This window comes from Dendrobates tinctorius, unplaced genomic scaffold (assembly GCF_039654945.1).
Source record: "Dendrobates tinctorius isolate UK_male_01 unplaced genomic scaffold, ASM3965494v1 ptg000016l, whole genome shotgun sequence".
Taxonomy (NCBI): Eukaryota; Metazoa; Chordata; class Amphibia; order Anura; family Dendrobatidae; genus Dendrobates; species Dendrobates tinctorius.
This window is the reverse complement of record NW_027361684.1, coordinates 68,362,740-68,385,541: the sequence shown is the minus strand read 5'-3', so window position 1 is coordinate 68,385,541 and position 22,802 is coordinate 68,362,740. Positions and strand designations below refer to the sequence as shown.

Sequence of the window (22,802 nt, the reverse complement as noted above, 5' to 3'; positions counted from 1 at the left end):
TCTGTAATTTGCTCTGAAAAGCTGGAAATCAACTTCTGGGCAAAATCCTAATTGATGGCAGCCCAAGTCTGCCCAATCTGTGTTTTGTTTGCAGTTTCTCACAATTCCTGTGGTTTTGTTTGTACACCCGCTTTTTGAGGATTGACCACAGGTTCTCAGTGGGATTTAAATCTGGGGAGTTTCCTGGCCATGGATCCAAAATGTCAATGTTTTGTTCCGTGATCCACTATGTTATCACTACCTCTAGTGCCATGGTGCTCCATCATGCTGGAAGAGCATTGGTCATCACCAAATTGCTCTTGGATCGTTGAGCGACGTTGTTCTTGGAGGATATCTAGATCCCATTCTTTAGTTAGGACAGTATTCATAGGCAAAACTGTGAGGGAGCCTACTTCCTTGGATGAAAAGTCCCCACACATGGATGGTCTCAGGATAATTCACATTTGGCATGACACAGGACTCATGGGAGTGCTGGTTACTGGTAGACTACATGCAGGTAATATAAGAATGGAGCTGATATTACAGATGTAACCACAAATTTTGGAGTGACACAAAGAAAAAGCAAGTTTATCAAACCTCATTTGCTCGTATTTACACAGAACCATCATCCGCAGTATGTGTGGAGGGATGATCACTCGTCCCCTCACATTTTAATGGAAAGCAGCACATTCCCAGTTTACAAACGAGGATGACGATTTCTATGTCCAACAAATAAGGTTTGATGGGTGGACATTCTCATATAGGGTGGTGACAGGGGAAGACCGCTTATATCAACCATTGTCCATTGTAAATGGGCTTTCTCCCTGAGTAAATCCACTCATGATTAGCAGCCCACCAAGTCACAAAGCCCCTACAAGAGTTGGAGGGAGAGCCAATGTACCGTATTTTTCGGATTATAAGACACACTTTTGATCACCCAAATTTTGGGGGAAAGTGGGGGGTGCGTCTTATAATCCGAATGTGTGATGTAGAGGAGGGGGGGGGGGCGGCTCTGGAGTGGTGTCAGGGGGCTGGGGTGGGCAGGCTGCAGAGACAGCGGGTGGTCAGTGCTCCCGCTCATTAGGCTCATGTAATATTCACTGCACCCGCTGTCCATCACCTCGGTGCTGAAGCCGCGCCAAGTTTGTGGACACGGGAGCAGCGCATATTGCATGTGCCTGCACTCTCCCCCTACTGCCCCGTCACTATAGTCACCTTCTGATGATGGCTCTGTGCTCCCAGCTCCCCCCTGGCTCTTCCTGTGTCTGTGCCAATAGGACCTGTGGTCACATGACTCCCGGTGTGCAGCACTGCGTTCAAGTGATGGAAGGTCCTGAAGCTACAATGAAATGCCTGTATGAGCAGCTCCTGGATGTCAGCACAGACACAGGAAGAGCCATGGGGGAGCTGGGAGCACGGAGCCATCATCGGAAGGTGAGTAAAGGTACTGTCACACTTAGCGATGCACCAGCGATCCCGACCAGCGATATGACACGGTCAGGATTGCTGGTGCATCGCTAAGTGGTCGCTAGTGAGCTGCCACTCAGGCAGATCTCACCAGCGACATCGCAGGGGTCGGGGGTTGCTACTTAACTGTCAGAAGAGGCGATCCTGACGTTCTCCCGCCTGCGTCCACGCGTCGCTCGTCTCCACAGCAGGAAGCTGACGACGAGAAACGGTATAGGACGTTCTCGCGCGATTAGCGATAATCAGCGGGGAGCGGTCGGAGGCAAGTATCAGACATAGCGATATCGCTAGCAATATCGCTGCTACGTCACAAAAACCAGTGACATTATAGCGATATTGCTAGCGATGTGGCTTAAGGTACTGTCACACTTAGCGATGTACCAGCGATCCCGACCAGCGATATGACGCGGTCAGGATCGCTGGTACATCGCTAAGTGGTCGCTAGTGAGCTGCCACACAGGCAGATCTCACCAGCGACATCGCTGGGGACGGGGGTCGCTACTTACCTGTCAGACACGGCGATCCTGCGTCCTCCCGCCCGGCTCCACGCGTCGCTCGTCTTCACAGCAGGAAGCGCCGCAGGAAGCTGACGACGAGAAACAGTCCTGAACGTTCTCGCGCGATCAGCGATAAACAGCGGGGGAGCGGGTTGTAGGTAAGTATCAGACACAGGGATATCGCTAGCAATATCGCTATAACGTCACTAGTTATAGCGATATTGCTAGCGATATCTCTTAGTGTGACTGGCCCTTTAGTGTGACAGGCCCTTTAACTGTTATTTTATCATGTGCTTGCCAGCAGGGGGGAATATAGGGACAGAGGAGCCGTGTGCATTCCAGCAGGGTGGAATAATACTGATGGGGGGCCTGTGTGCATGCCAGCAGGGGGGGGAATATAGGGATGGGGGGCCTGTGTCCATGCCAGCAGAGGGGGGGGAATATAGGGACGGGGGGGCCGTGTGCATGCCAGCAGGGGGGAATATAGGGACGGGGGGCCGTGTGCATGCCAGCAGGGGGGAATATAGGGACGGGGGGGCCGTGTGCATGCCAGCAGAGGGGAATATAGGGACGGGGGGGCCGTGTGCATGCCAGCAGAGGGGAATATAGGGACGGGGGGGCCGTGTGCATGCCAGCAGGGGGGAATATAGGGACGGGGGGGCGTGTGCATGCCAGCAGGGGGGAATACAGGGACGGGGGGGGGGGGCCTGTGCATGCCAGCAGAGGGGAATATAGGGACGGGGGGGGCATATAGTGACTGGGGGGGACATATCCAGGATTTGGATACAGCACCCCTTTTTTTTTTCTTTTTGAGGCATTCACAACCATCCATGATCCAATTGTATATTTGTATATGCTGGAGGATACAGACGCGATGAAACATTGTGTGTCTGATGTTTTATTTTTACTAAACAACATTCATTCAGATAATGCTTTTAGGTTATGGCAGACCAAAAACCATTGTTAGGCCTTGGGTTGCCACAGCAACCATTGGCTCCCCACTATCATGTTGCAGGGAGCTGATGAAGTGAGAAGGAGCGAGTGAGGTGGTCACTTTTCACTGTGGCATATAAGGAGTTAATAACCCTGCTGCAATCATCAGCAGCACTAACTCCCCACTGCTATGTCTGTACTGATGTTTGTCATCAGGAGCCCAGAGATGGCGATGGAGAAGATACACTGCCAGCATGACCAAGAGGACGTGATATGGCAGCACTGTGACGGCAGGTGGTTAAGGTATTGCTGAGGGATTAAGAATGAGGTTTATACCCCACACAATAATGAGGAAAAGTATGGAGACATACCAGATGATGGTTGTAATGCACGACCTAGCAAAAGTTGCAAGTAAAATACAGGCATGATTAGAAAAAGCTAATGACAAGTTAGGCCAAGTCCTTACAATGACTAGTTGGTGCATTTATTACGTTCTAGCAAAGTGAATTATGGCATATTTAAGCTATAATTTGTAACTTTGGGGGGGTTTCCTAAAAAGTGGACGGTGCTTACTAGAGGGGATGGGGCCACATGCAGATGATAAATGTACTATAATTTACACCAGAGAGTAGTGTAAACTATAGGAGAAGTCTATGTAGGGCTGGAGAAGAATGGGATAAATCTGCACTGCCCAAGGGTCAGTGACGGGCAGGAAACAGATATCCAGGAGTGTGGTTTATTGGTCACCATGTTTAACATTTCTTCATCAGGACAAACCACAATGATCACTGCTGACAAATAAACCACATTCCTAGATATCAGTTTCCTGCCCATCACTGACCCTTGGGCAGTGCAGATTTATCCCGTTCCTCTCCAGCCCTATATGCTCTATCTTAGTAAGCGGTTGTGATCATACAACCCTACCAGATTGGCACACTCGCCCATGTTTCCCTACTTTTATCAGGATAAAAACCTATTGTGCCTATTGTCTTTCCAGCTCATTATTCCTACAGTGCAAATCTATGCACAGCACAGAGTAAGCTTAACGTAAAGACGTGTGTCAATAAGTCAGGAGCCTCTTATGCCAGTAGGTTTTGTGTTACAGAGATTGTCCACTACTAGGACAACCCCTTCCTGAACTAAATATTTGGCCCCAGTAAAATAAAACCTATACTCCCCTCCCGTGATGGCGCCATTCCAGCGGTGTTAGCACTTGCAGTCTTGACACCCTATTAGCGCAGGCATCATTGTACCCACTTCATATGGACTGAACATGAAGAGGCTGTCCGGGCTCCAGCTGATCTCTGACGTTCTCTTTATGTTCAATCCATACCCGTACGAAGGTGGAGACTGTGACGCCAGTAATGATTGGGCGCCAGGCACCACGTGTCAAAACAAAAAAAAAAAAACGCACAAGTGCCCTGGGACTGCGAGAATGGCTCCAGCACGGGAGAGGAGTATAGGCTTTATTAAGTTATCGGGGCCAAACATTTAGTTCAAGAAGCGGTTGTCCTAGTAGTGAACAACCCCTCTAAAGGGATCCTGTCACCAGATTCACGCTGGCTAAACCACAGGCAGAATGAATCCACACATGGCTGCACAATCTCAGCCAGGTATATTTTCCTCAGAAATGCTCCGGAGTTTCAGAGAATATCAATTTTACTGTTCCAGCAAGGGACCATAGCCAGAAACGGGAGTAGTCTGGCTCCGCCATTGGCAGGCTTTTCCCAGCGTTGTTGAGAGAAGCCAGTCGGAGGCAGAGCCAGATTAATCTCTTCATCTCTTCTCTCTCTTTAGAGATACGCTGGGGCCCATAGGCACTGTCAACAGGTTATGTAAAGCCCCCGTTACACACTGCGATATCGCTAGCAATATCGCTGTAAAGTCACCGATTTTGTGACGTTGCAGCGATATTGCTAGCGATATCGCTGCATGTGATACTTACCTCCGACCGGCTCCCCCGCTGCTCATCGTTGGTCGCGCGAGAAGCTCCTGGATCATTCCTTGTCGGTCACTTCCTGTGGCGCCGACGAGCGAAGCGTGGAGCCGGGCGGGAGGACGCAGGATCACCGCGTCTGACAGGTAAGTAGCGACCCCCGACCCCAGCGATGTCGTTAGTGAGATCTGCCTGTGTGGCAGCTCACTAGCGACCACCTAGCGATGCACCAGCGATCCTGACCGCGTAATATCGCTGGTCGGGATCGCTGGTGAGTAACGGTACCCTAAGCTGACAGCAGTATAATGTAAGGGCAAAGAGCCTGATTCCAGGGGATGTGTCACTTGACTGGGTTTTGCCATTTCAATGCAAATCAGTGTTTTATCAGGAGATTAACATGAGAAGACAAGGCTCACCATGCCCCCTGCACAGACTAGTATTAGTGTACAGTAAGTGGTGTGAGCAGGGTTATACAGGACTCAGTCTGAGCTCTGCTACATCTGCAACAGAGAAAACTGATTGTCAAAACTGCTGCACCCAGTAAACCAAGACACACATCACTGGAATCAGGGTCGCTGTAACTACATCATCCTGCTGACAGATTCCCTTGATTTTCAGAGCACTTACATAAAAATATGTCTAACTGTGATCGAGTGAGACTGATTCATGCTGCCTGTGGTTTCCCAATAACCTTTAAATGATACCGGTCTTATTAAATCCCCCTAAGATTAAGCCACTGCACAACTAAGGCTAGTTTCACATTAGCGTTTACGGCCGCAGCGTCGGGCTGCGCAGGGCCGCCGCTAAGCCCCGCCCCCTGCTGCACCTCCGCCGGTAGCTCCGCCTACGGACGCATGACGCTGCATGCGTCCCCTATCTTTAGCACTGGGGACGCAGGCCGTGCGCGGTATGTGTTTTGCGGCGCATGTGTCCTTTTGACACTGCGCTGACCAGCACCAAACGCAACAGGTTGCAATTTGGTGCGCTCGGCGCAGCGTCAAAAGGATGCATGCGCCGCCAAACGCATACTGCGCACGGCCTGCGTCCCCAGTGCTAAAGAAAGGGGACGCAGGACGCATGCAGCGTCATGCATCCGTAGGCGGAGCTACCGGCGGAGGCGCTGCAGGGGTTGTGGCTTAGCAGCGGCCGTGCGCAGCCCGACGCTGCGGCTGTAAACGCTAATGTGAAACTAGCCTAAGAGGATTTCCTACAAAATTTACTAGAAGGAGGAACGTTAAAAAAAATGCTTTCAAATGGTAACTATCATGAAAAGTGCTTTTTTTTTTTTTATTCCCGTAGCTCCTAAGTATGGTGTTTTCTTTTTCTATCTGCTATACAGGCCTTTTTATCTCATATGCCCGATATGATAAATAGTCTTTCCCAAGCGGGAGGCGCATCACAGGGTTATAAGGCAGAGCAGCCTAAAGACGCGCTCCCAGACAATCCTACATGGGACACCCTCTTGGTAAAGACCGGAACAATTAGCATGGTGGGCCTATTAAATAAAAAGGCTCAGGCTCTGGAACAGTATGTAAGATTTAGAGATAAAAAAAATGTAATGCTCTGGGGAGCAGTGGGAGGAAATGAGCAAATATTGGCTACTTTTAATAAAGGAAGCAAAAAAGACCAATACACAAAAACTAAAAAAATACTACTTTATATAATTAAATTTGCTTTTCAGAACTAAACTGTACATGTAAAAAAAAAAAAAAAAAAAAAAAAATTAGGCGTAACTATTTTAGCAAAGCAAATGAGCGGCATGGTGCTGTGGAAAGTTTACACAAGTGCAAGCGTGCAATTTATAACATGGCCTAAGATGAGATAATACAGCAGGTGGCGTTATTAGCGGTCCCATACTAAATGCTCTATGCTGCGGACCATCACAGCTCGCACACGTCACACGCATTAATGCATGACACATTCCCCACTGTTGCTCAGTAAAGGCATTCTGGCCAATCATAGAAAGAAATCTGACACTTACCCTTTGGACCATTATCATGATCTGCAATAAAGAAACAAATATGTATAAGTAACATAAATAAATATATGCGAGGGCTGAGCTTTCCCACACACCTACTGCCCAGAATTATCAATGGATTGAAGCAAATCAGTGTGGCTGTATTTAAACACAGTTCATAGGTGTATTCCCGACCATCTGTGTGTAAGCCTATCCAGACAGCACAGTGGCCACAGCCAGGGCAGCATGCAGGCACACAGACCGTGCAGGACAGCGATCGGTGATATGTAGGTGCCTGAGGATAGGTCACGAATGTCATACATACATGGAGGCATCAGGGACATGAGAGTGCACGCTCCTCACCACAGATAATAAACGCAAAATTATACAGACTGTGGATAATAAAGGAAAAATGGCTTCCCTTTCTGCACGGAAATACTGTCTATAAGGGTTCGTTCAGACCAGCGTATTGCCATGTGCTGCCCCGACCGCACAAATCTATTAAGGCCAGGGCAATGGCAACTCTTTCCTACATGGACGAATGGCCTAAATGGAGAAAAAAAATAAAAGACTTGGTACACGTACCACTCTGGCCCGCTGTACAGACCGGACAGCTCTTGCGCTATGTGGCTGAGCACGGACGTGATAGGCGTGAGTTTTACTAAAACTCTGTTACTGAATGAGAACAAGCAGGATCTGACTTGCGGCCCCTTTGGTTCAAATATTAAGATCCCGGTACGGTCGAAATTTTAAGGCCCCGTCACACACAGCGAGATCACTGATTTTGTGACGCCACAGTGATCTCGCCAGCGAAATCGCTGTGTGTGACATGTATCAGCGATCGCCACTGTGCTGATCACGCTGGAACGTCCTAGGCCATTTTTTGATCGTTGGTCTCCCACTGGCCAGCACGCATCGCTGCGTGTGACAGCGAGAGACCAATGATCAACGACGCTGGGAGCTGGTTTCCAATGTAAACTGCAGGTATCCAAGAGCCGCGCGGCTCTTAGTTACCCGCTGTTTACATTGGAAACCAGCTTGCTCGCTGGTCCTGATCGCTGGTGGGTCTGTCTATGTGACAGCTCACCAGCGATTAGCCTAACGATGTCCCAGCGATCCCATCCACGTCGGACCGTTGGTGGGATCGCTAGGACATTGATGCGTGTAACAGGGCCTTTACTATACATTTAACAGCTGTGTCAGGAAATAATGGGTCAGACTATGGCTGAACAAGCATGGATCCACTATCACGTAGAAAGGGAATAAATTCTTCAGTATGGGATAGCCCTTTAAAATATATTTTTTTTAATAATTTAAGGCAAATGATAAAACTGGAGTGTGACAGCGGAGATGTGCACTTGCCTCCTTGAGCAAAGCGCTGATTTTAGGATTACCGTCCCTTTAATAACAAATCTCTATTACTCGATGGCTGCCGAGCTCTCTGCAGACAGAGTTACAGTCATCACAGCTCATTCTTGTGACGGATGTTGCCAAGTGATGTACAAAAACAGGAAGACAACAAGTGTAAAGAATTAAGTGTGTCTGTAGCAAAACTATTCGGCAGTGAGGAAGTCGAGCACTTGTAAGGAAATCCTATGTATGAGGGTCTGCTATCTGAAGGGGACACTTCCTAGTAAACTTTACAGACTATGGAGACTTTGTGCAACACTGCACCGATCTCGTAGTCGCCCATCGCAGGATCTGCTGTGCTTGTCTTGTATCGCGGACCGATTGTTGGAAAAAAAGGGTCTTGTTCACTGCCCTATTGTCTCTGGTATGAACTGATGAGAAACATGTGCTAAAAGTCAACATTCTAGAAACTGTACCCCCTTCAGGAATTCTGTGAAGTAGTTAGCGTTTGGATTCCTTACACCATCGGGGCCAAGATATACACGTTGATAATAAAAAAGGGTCCTCAATCAGCTAACGTTCGGAAACAATTTGGTGTTGTGCCATTCTTCTCCTGTAACACAGCTGACCGGAGGCTGCTTGGGTAGAATCCTGCTGTATGCATTGATACATTACGTATACGTCTAAAATCTGAGGGACCAATCAACGTCAGAAGGGTGAAGGATGGGTCATTACCATCAGGGAAGTGGAATATGAGGAACACATCTCATGAAGCATGGTGTACGGCCACAGGCATTCTTAATTCGACACTCAAGACTTGTGTTAGCAATTTTGCATGGACCACTTGGTCGTGAAAAAACGGAGAGCACCGATACGGTAAGAATGGGTAGTGCTGTCTCTCAAGTTTAGTTTATTGGGTCCAGTGTCTAATTTCTCAAAATTCAGATACATAAAAAACTAAAACCACAGAACACTTCAGGGTGTGGGAGGAAACCCACAAATCAAAAAGCAGAACATGCAAACTCAGGCTCGAAACAGATATTTTTGAGATTAGTTAAACCCCCCATGCACTCACCAAATAAAAAGAAAAAATGAGTCAATGTGCCACTAGATTTAGCCATTCTCACCCGCACCCCCACGACCAGATGTTAAGGACCTGGACAACACCTTTAACGTGTGCAGAATAGTTGCTCCAAGTTCATATATGGTCAGTAGTAGAACTACTACTAGAAGCAGAAATATAATAAATACCACCAGGGTAGAAGCAGAAATATAATAAATACCACCAGGGTAATGTAATGATAAAACTAAGTGGCAGACAGCCTTAATACACTTTCCTAAGAAGATAAAGTTGGGGAAATACTTTCAATCCCTTGTGTAGTCACCGCTATTACACCCCCACACGGTTCTGGGTTTCCATATAAAGTACCACAGTCCTCCCACTTTGCAGGGTTTACGGCTTCTACACAGACGAGTATTTTCATATCATCAGACGTGAATTTGTACTTTTTACCTTCAAAATATAGATTGTGTAATATTAATTCCTAAATAAGAATAAAACTAATAATGATTCAGCATATGGAGTATGAATAAGGAAATAATGAAGGGATGCAGGAAAGAACAATGCATAATTTCATTATATAGATCTTACCATCAGGGTTGTCATGGTGCATTCCAGGTTCATAAAGATCATCGTCATCAAACGCTGAACAGGAAAGAGAGGTGTCAGAAAATAGAGATGTACGTGATATTTCTGATGACACACAGCAGAGTCTCCTCCTGGATGTCCTCCTATTGTAATACTGCCAGGGGTCACACTGCTGGCATCCCATTAATCGCTAGAACGGGAGTCCGATTTCCTGCTCTTCGTCACCTCTCCAGGGACTGAGCAGAAGAATGGTCGCACCAGTATGCAGCTGCTCCAGCCACATTTTATGGAAGGCCGCGTACAGACTTGGAGATCTCCGCCACAGAGGGACAGAGCATGTGCGACCATGCAGCGCCATTCAGTCCAGAATGTGGAGAGGAGGAACAGAGATCAGGATGGGTGTGGGGTTGAAGTAGATAATTGATAAAGGCGTTTAATGTTAAAATCTCTTTAAATGGATTTTGCAGAACCAATGCCATCAAGTGACTGGCGAGATCAGTGACCAGAGGTAAGCAGGAGGATAAAGCAGGTACTTTATTTTTTCCGCTTTGTGTTCACTGTGAGAAGCAATATCAATGTGTTTGACTTCCCCTAGTGACCCCTTTTAAGCAGACACTTCCCCCAGGGCTGCCCACAGGGTAGTAGTTTTCTGGTGGACATCTATAGCCATTATCCCACTGTATACACTGCACAGATACACACACAGGGCTGTACATGGATTCTCACCATCGACATCAGCTGCCATCCCTACTCACATCTATAGCACCATTTCCCTGTGCCCCGTCACATACACGTGGATGCTGCTTGCTAGATCCCCGATACAGGTTTGGAGAAGTTACATTTAGGAGTTTACTTACTACCACCACCGCCGCCACCTTGACCCGGTTGAGGTTTCACAGTCGGCTTGTTTGTATCTTTAAGATAAAAGTAAAAATAAAAAACACTCTTAGTTACAGCAATGCCAAGTTTTGTTCTCACATGAACACGGTGCCCAGAGAGGAACAGTACGGGGCAGAAAGTAGTGAGCTGGTTCTGTGCACCCTCCAGGCACGCATGATAAATATTTGTGCACCGCGCAGGATCCTTATTAGCTTATTGCCTGAAGTTGTAGAGTCACAGCAGGATGTTAAGTAATAGGACATGTTGGGACGGATCTGTCACCAGATTTTAATAATACAAATTGTGTATATAATCTAATACAGCTCAGACTTTATCCAGTTGGTGTAGTTACTCTGAATATGAATAGTCCTTTTTTAAAAGTTAAACTCATTCTGTGATCCACGACAGTTGCTCAGTGTCCCTCGTACCTGCTGCTGCTGAGATCTCACACTGCCCAGTACAAGCTGCAGGTGTCAGACGGGGTGGGAGGAGACGGAACACACTGGGACGCATTAGCTTCTTTTAGATGGATTTATAAAATGCATATTTTAACATTAGTTTTACAGCCATTCTGACATGGGTTTTGATAGTAAGTACAGGAGCCTCATCAGGTCTAAACAATCTGTGTAAACAGCTTGCATTATGAAATATAGTGACAGATCAGCTTTAATAGTAGGTATTAAATCATAAATTCCATCCTTGCCCAGGAGCCATCTCGAGTACAGTCTCGTAAGGTCCAAGTTTTCCCACTGATCCTTATTGTTTGAGAAAAATGACTTCTGACATTTTTAATGGAAACCTATCAAAGAACGGTAGCTACCTACAGACATAGCAGTAATGTGCAGGTCAATCGTTTTTCAGATATACGTGGTTATCTAGCTGGAAGTTCAGCTGCAAAAAGAAAATGAAAGTTCTATTCTCCCTGCAGCCGCTCTGTTCCCATCATGAAGTCGGCACCTGGGGCTGTGAATAGTCCGCGCACTGTAGACCTCCTGCTCAGCACACACGCCAAAGATATCAGTCAAGCGACAGTGGGTGCAACTACAGCGCACTGACGGTGTAGAAAGAACCGCCCTGCGGACTGCAAGTCAGCGGCTGCAGGGAGAATAGAACTCATTTTCTTCTTGTGAATAAACTCCCAGATAGACAACCACATATGTTTAAAAAGATAATTACTTGCAGATTTGCACTATGGCCGCCGCTATATTAAATTGTTGTCATTATATGAAAAAGTTTCCTTTAACAGAACCCAAGGTTGATCCCAGCAGCACTTTTATTGATTGAGGAAAGTGCATTACAAAGAATTGCTGTTATTAATTTGTAGTATAGAAGCAATGTGGGCCTAAGGCTATGTGCACACGTAACGGAACTCTCGCGGAAATTACCGCGAGAATTCCGGAATTCCATTCCGCGGGAAAAATCGCATTTTAAATTCCCGCGATTTTCCCGCGGAAAAACTAGCATTTTGCAAGCGTATTTAGCTTGCAAAATGCTAGCGTTTTCCAAGCGATCTGTAGCATCGCTTGGAAAACTGATTGACAGGTTGGTCACACTCGTCAAACATAGTGTTTGACAAGTGTGACCAACTTTTTACTACTGAGGCTGCCTATGCGGCATCAATAGTAAAAGATAAAATGTAAAAAAAAAAAAATGGTGTTATTCTCACCTTCCGACGTCCCGCGCAGCCGTTCCCAGTAATCCTTTGCGAAAATGCCCGCGATGACGTCCGTTCTCGCGGTCATTCGCGCAACGTCATCGCGAATAACCGCGAGACTTCGCGATCCCGAGAGAACGGACGCCATCGCGGGCATTTTCACAAAGGATTACTGGGAACGAGAGCGTGGAGAGAAGCGGGAAGGCTGCGCGGGACGCCGGAAGGTAAGAATAACAATATTTTTTATTTTAAATTCTATTTTTTACAGGGATATGGTACCCAAAGCCCGGAGGACAGTCTCCTCTCCTCCGGACCGTGGGTACCATCCGCAAATGTTCTGCTTACTTTCCGCATGGTGTGCACAGCCACATGCGGGAAGTAAGCGGAACAATGCATTCCTATGGGTGCGGGATCGCCGCGATTCCGCAAAATTAATGAGCATGCTGCGGTTTTTACCGCAAAGCGATTCCGCCGCGGTAAAAACCGCAGCATTAGCACAGCATTGCGGAATCCCATAGGTTAAAACCGCCGCGGAAACGCGAAAAAAACGCCACGTGTGAACTCAGCCTAAAAGGTAAATGGTATGATAAAACATAACTCGTGTGAAAGTATTGAACAAGTCTCCAATTTTCTAAGTAAACATATTTCTAAAAAAGTTTTTACTGACATGAAATTCTCCCCAAATGTCTGTAACAACCCATCCAATCCACACAGGCCAAAAAATAGAAAAATAAAATCAAAACTACAGACGTCCATAAGTTATTTGTAATAGTGAGAAATTACACAGGGGAAAAAGTACTGACGACACTTATTGAAATATATTTAATACTTCCTACAAAAGCCTTAGTTGGGGATGACAGCTTCAGGATGCATCCAGCATTAGTCCATCCATCCTTCCTTCCATTACATGAAGTTTGCCAGTGCCGTATGCTGAGACCAGCCCCACACAATGAGACTATTTCTTAACAACAAGGCATCGGATAAGAGACACACATGTACGAATTTTCTCAGCAGTCTACAACCTGTATGCCCATATTAATAGTTTAGATAGGGCAAATGTGTTGACATATTCCCTTTAATTTATGGACATTATGGTTTGATTTCTTTGCCTGTGTGGATTGAATCGGTTGTTACAAACATCCAGTAAGAATTTCATGTGAATAGCACTTTTAGAAATATATTTACTTAGAAAATTGGTGACGTGTTCCATTTCACCCCAACAGACATTGCCCTGCTGCAGTTCGTAAACCCGGGCTGCGAGTGAAATACAGCGGGCATAGGACTTCTATAAATCCCATTCACTGTGCTTGTAATGTAGGATGCAGCGTTTGGGACGCAGCGCAGGTGAGCTACGTCCAAAACGCTGCTATTCCAGATCGTGGGCACGTACCCCTCACACTGTCGGAAACCTGTCCTAGAAGGTTAGTATGACAGCAAGTGCAGAAAGAAGCTCCGCTGCTGCTACCTGGAGGTGACATTTGCCAAGTACTGTCAAGGGATCTTTAGGTCACAGCAGCTGAACAGCATTCAGAAAGACAGGGCAGACAGCAGTGTGAGCAGCCTCTTCATTCCTCAGTGCACACATGGTATTGTTTTTATATTCCCTTTACTAGGCACTGCAATTTTTGCCATTTGTTTCATCAACAATCAAGCCTAAAAGGGAGTATTCCCACCTCCAGGATCCCAACCCAATATGTAGTAGGAATAATAATTACATATGCTTCCAATTAGAAATGTTCTTTGCTATGCTGCTTACCCCATGTCCAGGGCATTGCAGTAGCTTAGGTATCCACGGTTACACCCACTCATGTAGTGACAGTTGTTAGTGGGCGTATCCAGACACTGCAATGCCCTGCACAAAAGGAAAGAGACATCGCTAATCAGAAAAACTATACTACATTTCTAACTGGAAGAACTTTCAAATATTATTAATACTCCTTTAAGGTCTTCTCATTTACATACAGACAGAAGATTACAGCATATTTTTGTATAATGACCGAATATATGAAACAAGCAAATCAAAACTAAAAGTTACTTATTCCGCTGTTTAGGGTAGAAGTGTAGCAGTTCATGAGTATGGAGATAAAAGGTTTGTGTTTTTAGGGTTTAACAGCGTTTATACAATAAAAGAATGTATTTAATTAATGAAATCATTTTGGAGTCCAAGACTATATAATGACTCATTGCCAAAAACAACACAATATTCTTCTGCTACACTGATAATTCAGTCACATTGTGAGCCACAGGTGCCATGACTAACCCATAAAGCACAATAAATTCCAAATTATTTGCACTTTAGGGATTTGTGTGTTTTAAGGGGAGTCAAGCTCAAATGAAACCATTTCTATTTTAATATAAGGGACTTTGCCCCTATAAAAATCATGATTACAGCGTTGATTTTTACTTCGTGTATTACATAAAAATACTTTATTGGATATGTAAGTGCAAGGACATCAATGCACCCTTGCTGTAGACACAATATCAGGGCTTCGTTCCACCCTCTCAATGACAATTATCTGCACACCCCCTAAAGCCCCAGTCTCACATAGCGAGATCGCTGTTGCGTCACCGATTTTGTGACGCAACAGCGATCTCTCTACGTGTGACACATAGCGGCGATCGGGCCCCTGCTGCGATGTCGCTGATCGTGCTCGAATGTCCTGGGCCACTTTTTGATCGCTGGTGTCCCGCTGGCCAGCATGCATCGCTGTGTTTGACAGGGACAATGACGAACGACCTCAATACTACAGGTCTGAGAGACAGGGCCCCAACGACCGTCATATCGTTCCGTATCATTGCTGTGTCGCTGGAGAGATCTGCCTGTTTGGCAGCTTACTAGCGATTATTTAGCGACGCACCAGCGATCCCTACCAGGTCGCATCGTTGTCAGGATCGCTGGTGCGTCGCCAAGTGTGACGGTACCCCTACAGTGATTGACAGTGTTTGCTTTGGAGAGCTCCCCAAATTGCCTCCTCAGTCCTGCGCATACTGACTATGTAGGGACCGAGAGCACACAGTGTCAGTGTGCACAGTAGCGTTCTCATCCCTCTCTTGTCTGCAGCAGCCACTCGCTGCACATGGATCACACAAAGTATGCAGCCATCACTGACGGGAAAAGGATGAAAGTGTGCAGACACCAACACTGTATGCACTCCGCTCCAGCAGTGTCTGTGCGGCCCATTCTCACCCCCATCTGTCAGCATCAGCCGCTCGCTGCTGTGTGAACCTGTGGGGAGCGAGCAGCCGCTGCAGAGGAGAGAGGAGAACGCTCCTGCACATACGGACATGTGAGGATTCTTGGCTCCTGTAGTGTCAGTGTGGCAGGGCCAAAGATTCAATTAAGTCAGTGCTGTCAATTAACATAAAGGGAGATGTTGGGGATTGTAATTGAGTGGGCGGAGAGCTGCCCTGAGCTCTTGAAGGGTGCACCAAGGACCCCACATTTACATATCAAATAAAATCTTTTTAAGGCAAAATGTGATCACTAGCACCTGCACTACAAGTACGATGAAATGCTTTAAATTTGCGTTTTTTTAGGGTTACAGACTCCCATCAATATTTGCTTGTACAAGTATGGAAACGTTACATTTAAAAGGCGTTTTCAGGGCTTTCAAATATACAGGAAAGTTTCCAAATACAAAAGAAAAGATACCTACATATAATCAAAAAATGCCACCATAGTCCAGAAGTAGTCATTATTCAGTTTCACTATCTTGCCAAGCTATGTACGGCTGATGAATATCCATATTGCTGGGGCATGCTGGATGGCAGGGAGGGATCCTCATAAAGAGACACCAATCCCATCACTCTGATCTCGGACATCACCTTTACTTATAGCTCTGCAGGCCGCTCTATTAAATGTTGTAAGGTGGTGCTGGGATTACTCAAATTCAAAGAAGCTTTATTGGCAGGACCAAATAAACATTAGTTTTGCCAAAGCACATGTACAGTAGGGAACAGGGAGTAGGGACTGTGGGTATAATGGGTGGGGATTGTAGGAATAATGGCTGGGGTACAGGGTAGGGGCTAAGGAAGTCCATGGCATATCATGGCTATCTTTCTTGAAGCTTAAGGGTACCGTTACACTTAGCGATGCACCAGCGATCCCGACAACGATATGGATCGCTGGTGCATCGCTAAGTGGTCGCTAGTGAGCTGCCACACAGGCAGATCTCACCAGCGACATAGCAGGGGTCGGGGGTTGTTACTTACCTGTCAGACGCGGCGACCCTGATGTCCTCCCGCCCGTGTCCACTCGTCGCTCGTCGGTGCCACAGGAAGCGCCCGACGAGAAATGATCCAGGACGTTCTCGCGTGACCAGCGATGAGCAGCGGGGGAGCCGGTCGGAGGAAAGTATCAGACATAGCGATATCGCTAGCAATATCGCTGCTACATCACAAAATCGGTGATGTTACAGCGAAATTGCTAGCAATATCGCTATGTATAACAGGGGCTTATGGCATGCACTCACATATTGCGCTGCTATCTCCACCACGCTTTCTTCTTCCCCCAGCAGGATATATGTTTTCTCCTCCTTCATGGAGCTGAAATCCGAGAACAGATTAGATAGTCTCCTGAAGTGATTGTCCCTCACTGCTGAGTATTTAGTGCAGTGTAGCAGGAAGTGGGTCTCATCCTCCAGGGTCTCCAGGTCACACTGTAGGCACAGTGTCCTCCCTGGGTTTGTAACTCTGTCTGTGCTGGCCAACCTCGATGGCCAGATTATGGGCACAGTCTATACCGGCTGAGGATCTGGCAGTCTCTGGGGTCCAAGACTCTGCTACATGGTCATTTTCGGAGAGCTGCTGATCTTATTCTTTCAATCATTGATGTACCTCTCCTGCCCCTCGTCTACTACGATCTTCCTGATTATGGCTTTTGACAGGTTGCTTTGGTTGACAGTTCAGTCAGGTTGGGTTTGGGTGAGCTTTTCCAGGGGTCCTGGTTTGCGGAGACCACCTATTTGTAGCATGGCTTTATGGTGATGGGTGCTTAGGTTGCTACTCTGTAGGTGAGCCTGGAAGGACAGTGTCCTCTTCAGGACCGCTAAGTGCAGTGGGAATCTGCCCAGCTCAGCCCGGCAGGCATTGTTGGTGGTGCTCCGATGGACCTGGAGAAGGTATTTACAGAATTCCATGTGGAATATTTCTGTTGGATTGGAATCCCACTTTGACCAATCTGGGTATGTGTGAGGGCCCCTGACTTCACTGCTGTACAGGAGGATTGGGATGATTATGGCATCGAAGCTTTTTAGCCACACCCTCACTGGCGGCTTCAGATGGTAGAGTTTCCTTCAGATGGCATAGAAGGTTTTGCAGTCCTTGTCCTTTATGGTTTCTATGGCTTGTTTGAAGCTCCCTGACTGGTGAATTTCCAGGCCAAGGTAGCTATATTTGTCCGTTTCTGTAAGAACGCAGTTGTTTAGCACAAATGGAATGTGCTGGTTCGGTCATGGCTTTCTCCTCTGGAACACCATGATGTTGGTTTTCTTTGCATTGATTGGTAGTGCCCATGTGGAGCTGAATTTCTCCAAGATTTTCAGGTATTCGTGGAGACCTTTCTCAGTTGGTGACAGCAGCAGTAGGTCATCTGCATACAGAAAAAATTTCACCTGCGTGTCATGGATTGAGAGACCTGGTGCCGTGAAAGATTCCAAAGCGGTGGTCAGCTCGTTGATGCAAATATTGAAAACCGTTGGACTTGGGGTGCAGCCCTGTCTTACTCCACTGGAAATCAGCCATTCTTCTACCATTCACACTTACGCTGCAGCGGTTCTCGGTGAAGGAGCGCTTGATGACATCAGAGGTCTTTCCTCCTATTCCGCTCTCCAGCAGTTTCAGTAACAGGCCCGGGTGCCACACAGAGTCAAAAGCCTTTCTAAAATCCATATAACAAGCGTACATCTTCCCGTGCTTTGTGTTGTAGACGTGACTCTGAACAAGGCTGTGCAGGGTGTAGATGTGGTAGGTATAGTGCGGTGGTTTGGCATGAACCCTGCTTGACTTTTGCTGAGGACGTTATGCTGGGTGAGGAAATTAAGGATCCTTTTGTTCAGGAAGCTGTTGAACAGTTTTTACTCAATGTCGGCACATTCACCAGACTGTGCTGTACACTGCTGAGCAGTCAATCTGTCCTGTATGTGCAGCACAAGCCCTCCAGCTGTAGGGAGGAGAGGGGGAGACGTGGTGATCACATGCAGAGCGGAGGAGAGGAAGCACCACAGGCCACTACGGGGAGGGGGAGATGGGAGAACATGGCCACTACAGGGAGGGGGAGAGGAAGCACCACAGGCCACTACAGGGAGGGAGAGATGGGAGATAACCATATGTTCAGTGTTGATGTAATGTTCCGTGTTGATGTAATGTTGCAGCCAGGGGTTAATGTGACCGAGTCAGGCTGACAGGCCGCTCAGCTACAGACAGCACATCACAGAGATAAAACTAGCTGCAGTTAAAGCATTTGCACATGATTATCGCCATATGTTTACATGACATTACATAACTGTGGGGATAAAAGTTTCCTCCCATTCGGCTATTAGTACAGTAGGACAGCCGGCAATCTTTGTACTGTACATGCAGGACACGTCCTGAGAAGGATCTTCTTTTCCTCTGATCTTGTTTGTCACATAACAGTCTCTAAAGCCCCCTTCACACATAACGATGTCCCAGCGATCCCACCAACGATCCGACATGATGGGATCGCTGGGACATCGTTAGGCGATCGCTGGTGAGCTGTCACAGACAGCCCCAGCGATCAGGACCATCGACGCTGGTTTCTAATGTAAACGTCGGGTATCCAGGAACCGCGGCTCCTGGATACCCGCTGTTTACCTTGGAAACCGGCGTGTACGCCGGTTTCCGAGGTAAACATCAGGTATCTAGGAGCCGCGCAACTCGCACAAGTCTCTCGCATCAACACTCGGCGCTGCTGCCGGCACTTAGGACCGGAGCTGCAGCTGCATGTATTTCTATGCAGCCGCAGCTCCAGTCCGAATGCCGGCGGTAGAGCAGAGTGTTGATGCGAGAGACTCGTGCGAGTTTCTCGCTTCACACACGGTAGTGTGATCCTGGCCTGAGGCACCATGTTTCCATTTGTCTACTTTTCTGTATCCTCATTTAAAAATAAAGTGATCCCGATGCAAAGCAACGTGGCATAAAACCTTTGAAAAGTCGCAAAATTTTGGCGCAACTGAAGAGTTGCACTAAAATTCTGCGACTTGGCATTTTCACACCAGTTTCTCCCAGCTCTGGGGCGCGACACCGCAACTTGTCGAATTCATTAGGAGCTGTGGCGTTTCCTGCAACAGAAATTGTACGCCAGTCACTAGCTGGAGTGAGATTTCTGGCATAGCGTACGGAAGTACACCCCACTAGTCAGAAGCTCCAGATTTACGAAGAAGAGTGCACCTCTTCGTGAATCAGGAGCCACGGACTCCACCACGGCCCCTCATTAACACGGACGAGAAAATGGCCCGTATGTTTAATAAAAGCAATCCAAAATCATATTCATATCTAAAAATAATGAAGTCAGTCTTACCATCTGGCCCAAACGCATCTGACAAGTCAAAATCTGCAGTATAACAAGAAAAAAAGAAAAATCATTAAAAAAAAAAAAAAAAAAAATGGTTTATCACTTTAAAGTGGAACATATTTAACTTAGAAAAAAAAAAAAAAGAAGCCTCCGAGGAGATCTCGTGTACATGTATAAATACATGTGGTCGATACAGCACATGACTTACTCCTTCTAAGGACCTTATAAAGGACGCATGGAGGAAAGGCGATTTTATTACCGAAATAAGGGTTCTTTACAGTTAGAGCAGACTGTGGATGCCTGCCACAAGAGGTAGTAATGGCCGACACGGACAGCGTTTTATAAAGAGCTGTATGCTTTTCTCACAACAAACGCAATTGTTGCTTATAAATCAATTATACATGATTATGCTTTAGAATGGATGATGGATCTGTCTTTTTCCACCTATGCAACTACCACAAGTTAGTCATGTTTTAAAGGCAATGACCAACAGTGTAATTAAAGGGGTTGGCCACTACTTTTTCTTTTTTTATTGATGGCAATCCTTAGGCTAGATGATTATGGGGTGTGACATCCGGCATCCACCGATCAGCTGTGTTCCAGAAGTTCTGGGATACTGCCAGAACAACGCAGCCGCGACAATTCTATAGTGGCCATGACTGGGTACTGCAGATCCACACACCAGTCAGATGAATAAGCTCAGTACAGCACCCGCTCCTAATCTGACGACAGCATCCAGATGTTGTAATCTGATAAGCACATAAATATGCCAAGTAATGTAGCAGTGAAAGCTGCAAGTGTGTCTACGGGAGTCAAAAAGGAGACACCCGAGTCACCGAGCCTTTATAATATACAGGAATCCCCCGAGTCACCGTCCTTTATAATATACAGGAATCCCCCGAGTCACCGTCTTTTATAATATACAGGCAGTCCACACTAAACTCTATAATAAACTGATAAGTCGCGGGCACTGTGCAATGCTAAAGAAGCCTATCTGTAGAGTCATGCTGCCTTATCCACAAGCAAAATAAAGCTGCAAAAAATTGCCCTTATTTTAGTGATCCACATTCTACACGCAAAATGGAAAAAGCAAAATTGTCTGCAGGGCGAATCTTTTCCCCGCCTGCTTTGATTGACGGGTCTCACCGCATTTGTCTACAAGGAAAGACCGGTGAATCAAGCAGAGCCAGGTGGGGAAAAGCCAAAAGGGGAGTAGTCCAGCTGACACCTCTCCCTGGGCTCTGCTGCAAGTCACAGTAAGGGCCTGTACACGTTTCAGGTTTGTCACAAACCCTGAAGGGTTTCATGATGCCAGCAAATTAAATGATAATCCTGAAGTCTCGTGCACAAGTTCCTTATTTGCGACTTGCAGATTTGGTGCAGGATGTCAATCCTTCCAGCATTTTTGCTGCAGATCTCACCCACACTGATGAGTGGGGAAAAACTGCCACAAAAACGCATTGGAAAAAACACATCTGTTTTACATTGTTATTCCTGCCGAGAGAGGCAGAAATTTCTGCACCAAATACTTAACGTGTTCAAGTAGCTAAAACACAATCCTTTCCAAGGAGGGAGCAGCCGGTCAGTATTTCACGCTGCCTGTGGTTAGGGCGACATTTCCTGACAGGTGCCCATTAATTGCTACTTGAAAAAACGTGTGGTTGGCGATCACCTCGCAGAATGTATGGCTTCATTTTTTATTTCAGATAACCCCTTTAAAATACTAGAAAGAATCACTACATAACAAAACTTACCACTGTCTTCTTGGCCTAGAAGGGGAAAAAAAGGAAAAGGTCAAAAAGTGAAATACAGTCGTATAAGCATCTTATGGTGTTTATAGGACAAAGAAAGCACCACAACATGCGAGAAGCTAATATCGCTAAACTAAACCCGGATAATGAAGACGAAACAAAATAAATAAACTGCAGCGCGCGCCGGAGTCCAACCTGCCTGTTTTAGTACATATTTGCTTCCCCATAAAAACCATTTGCAGTTCTCGGTTACGCCTTTATTGTGAATAAATCTGACAAATGGGCATTACCAGGTTTCCTGCCACTTAGGCGTGTTGCTACATGGTCCTATCAGAGCTGCTGGTCATCACACAGCAGGGACATGTCCCTTGTAGGGGACAAATGGTAACACTCCGGTGTCACTTTATTCATTCCAAGAAGAAATAGAGCGAAACTGCTGAGATCTGAGAAACACTCAGAATTGTAATCTTATGGGGAATACCACAAGTCTTTTATAGCTGAAGAAAATGGACACTCCTCCAAAATACATTATTTTTAAACGAAGTACATAGTTCCAATAATATACCTTTACTGTAGAAATCTGTCCCTCCATCGTGTTGAAGGACACTTCTTGTTCCCTCATGCTAAGTAGAGTGCACCCTTGGTGTGACCGAGCGCCTTCTGCACACAGGTCCGCCTCCTGAATCTGGATATAACCTCCCTCTCTGGTGATGGGCAGCGCTGGTTTACCACAGCTCACTCACGCCAAACTTCATAGGCTGAAGAGCATGAACACAGCTCGGAGGGGTGAACTGTAAGCGTGCGTTTTAAGCTAAGAATTTTGACAGTAAATGGGTGCAGGCAGGAGATTTCTCCCGACACCACATGGTTTTTGGGTACACTAGTATTGTCCATCACCAGAGACAGGGTATCCAAATTCCCATTCCAAGGTTGTGCCCATTGGTAATAAAGAGCAGCCAAATTGTAAATGTTCCCTACAAGTAACTAAGCATACATCACAGAACTTCTCTGGAGGAGTTTGCTTTTTCTCCTCTACGATGCGAACCAGTCAAAACATAGCCATGTCATAGAAGAAAAGAGTAAACCGGCCACAGAGGCGCTCACATCTATAGCCTATCTCAGGGTGTTCACTCCGCAGTTGCCACTTTCCTGCAGCCCAGGAGAACAGCTTCGCTGGAGGAGAAGGTACATGGCAACTGCAAAGTCCTCATCATGGTCAC

At 46.5% G+C, this 22,802-nt stretch overlaps 1 protein-coding gene across 1 annotated transcript in view; it reads right to left on the bottom strand.

The window, feature by feature from the left end:
* The window catches only part of LOC141080608 (CD99 antigen-like protein 2), a 74,882-nt gene that overhangs the window by 10,472 nt on the left and 41,608 nt on the right, over positions 1 to 22,802 (bottom strand). Inside the window, exons 2-6 of the mRNA XM_073565950.1 lie at positions 21,586 to 21,600; positions 19,838 to 19,870; positions 10,625 to 10,681; positions 9,771 to 9,824; positions 6,794 to 6,814 (exon numbers count right to left, since the gene is read on the bottom strand). Of these exons, the coding sequence (XP_073422051.1) occupies positions 6,794 to 6,814; positions 9,771 to 9,824; positions 10,625 to 10,681; positions 19,838 to 19,870; positions 21,586 to 21,600 (180 nt within the window). The remainder of the gene's footprint in view (positions 1 to 6,793; positions 6,815 to 9,770; positions 9,825 to 10,624; positions 10,682 to 19,837; positions 19,871 to 21,585; positions 21,601 to 22,802) is intronic.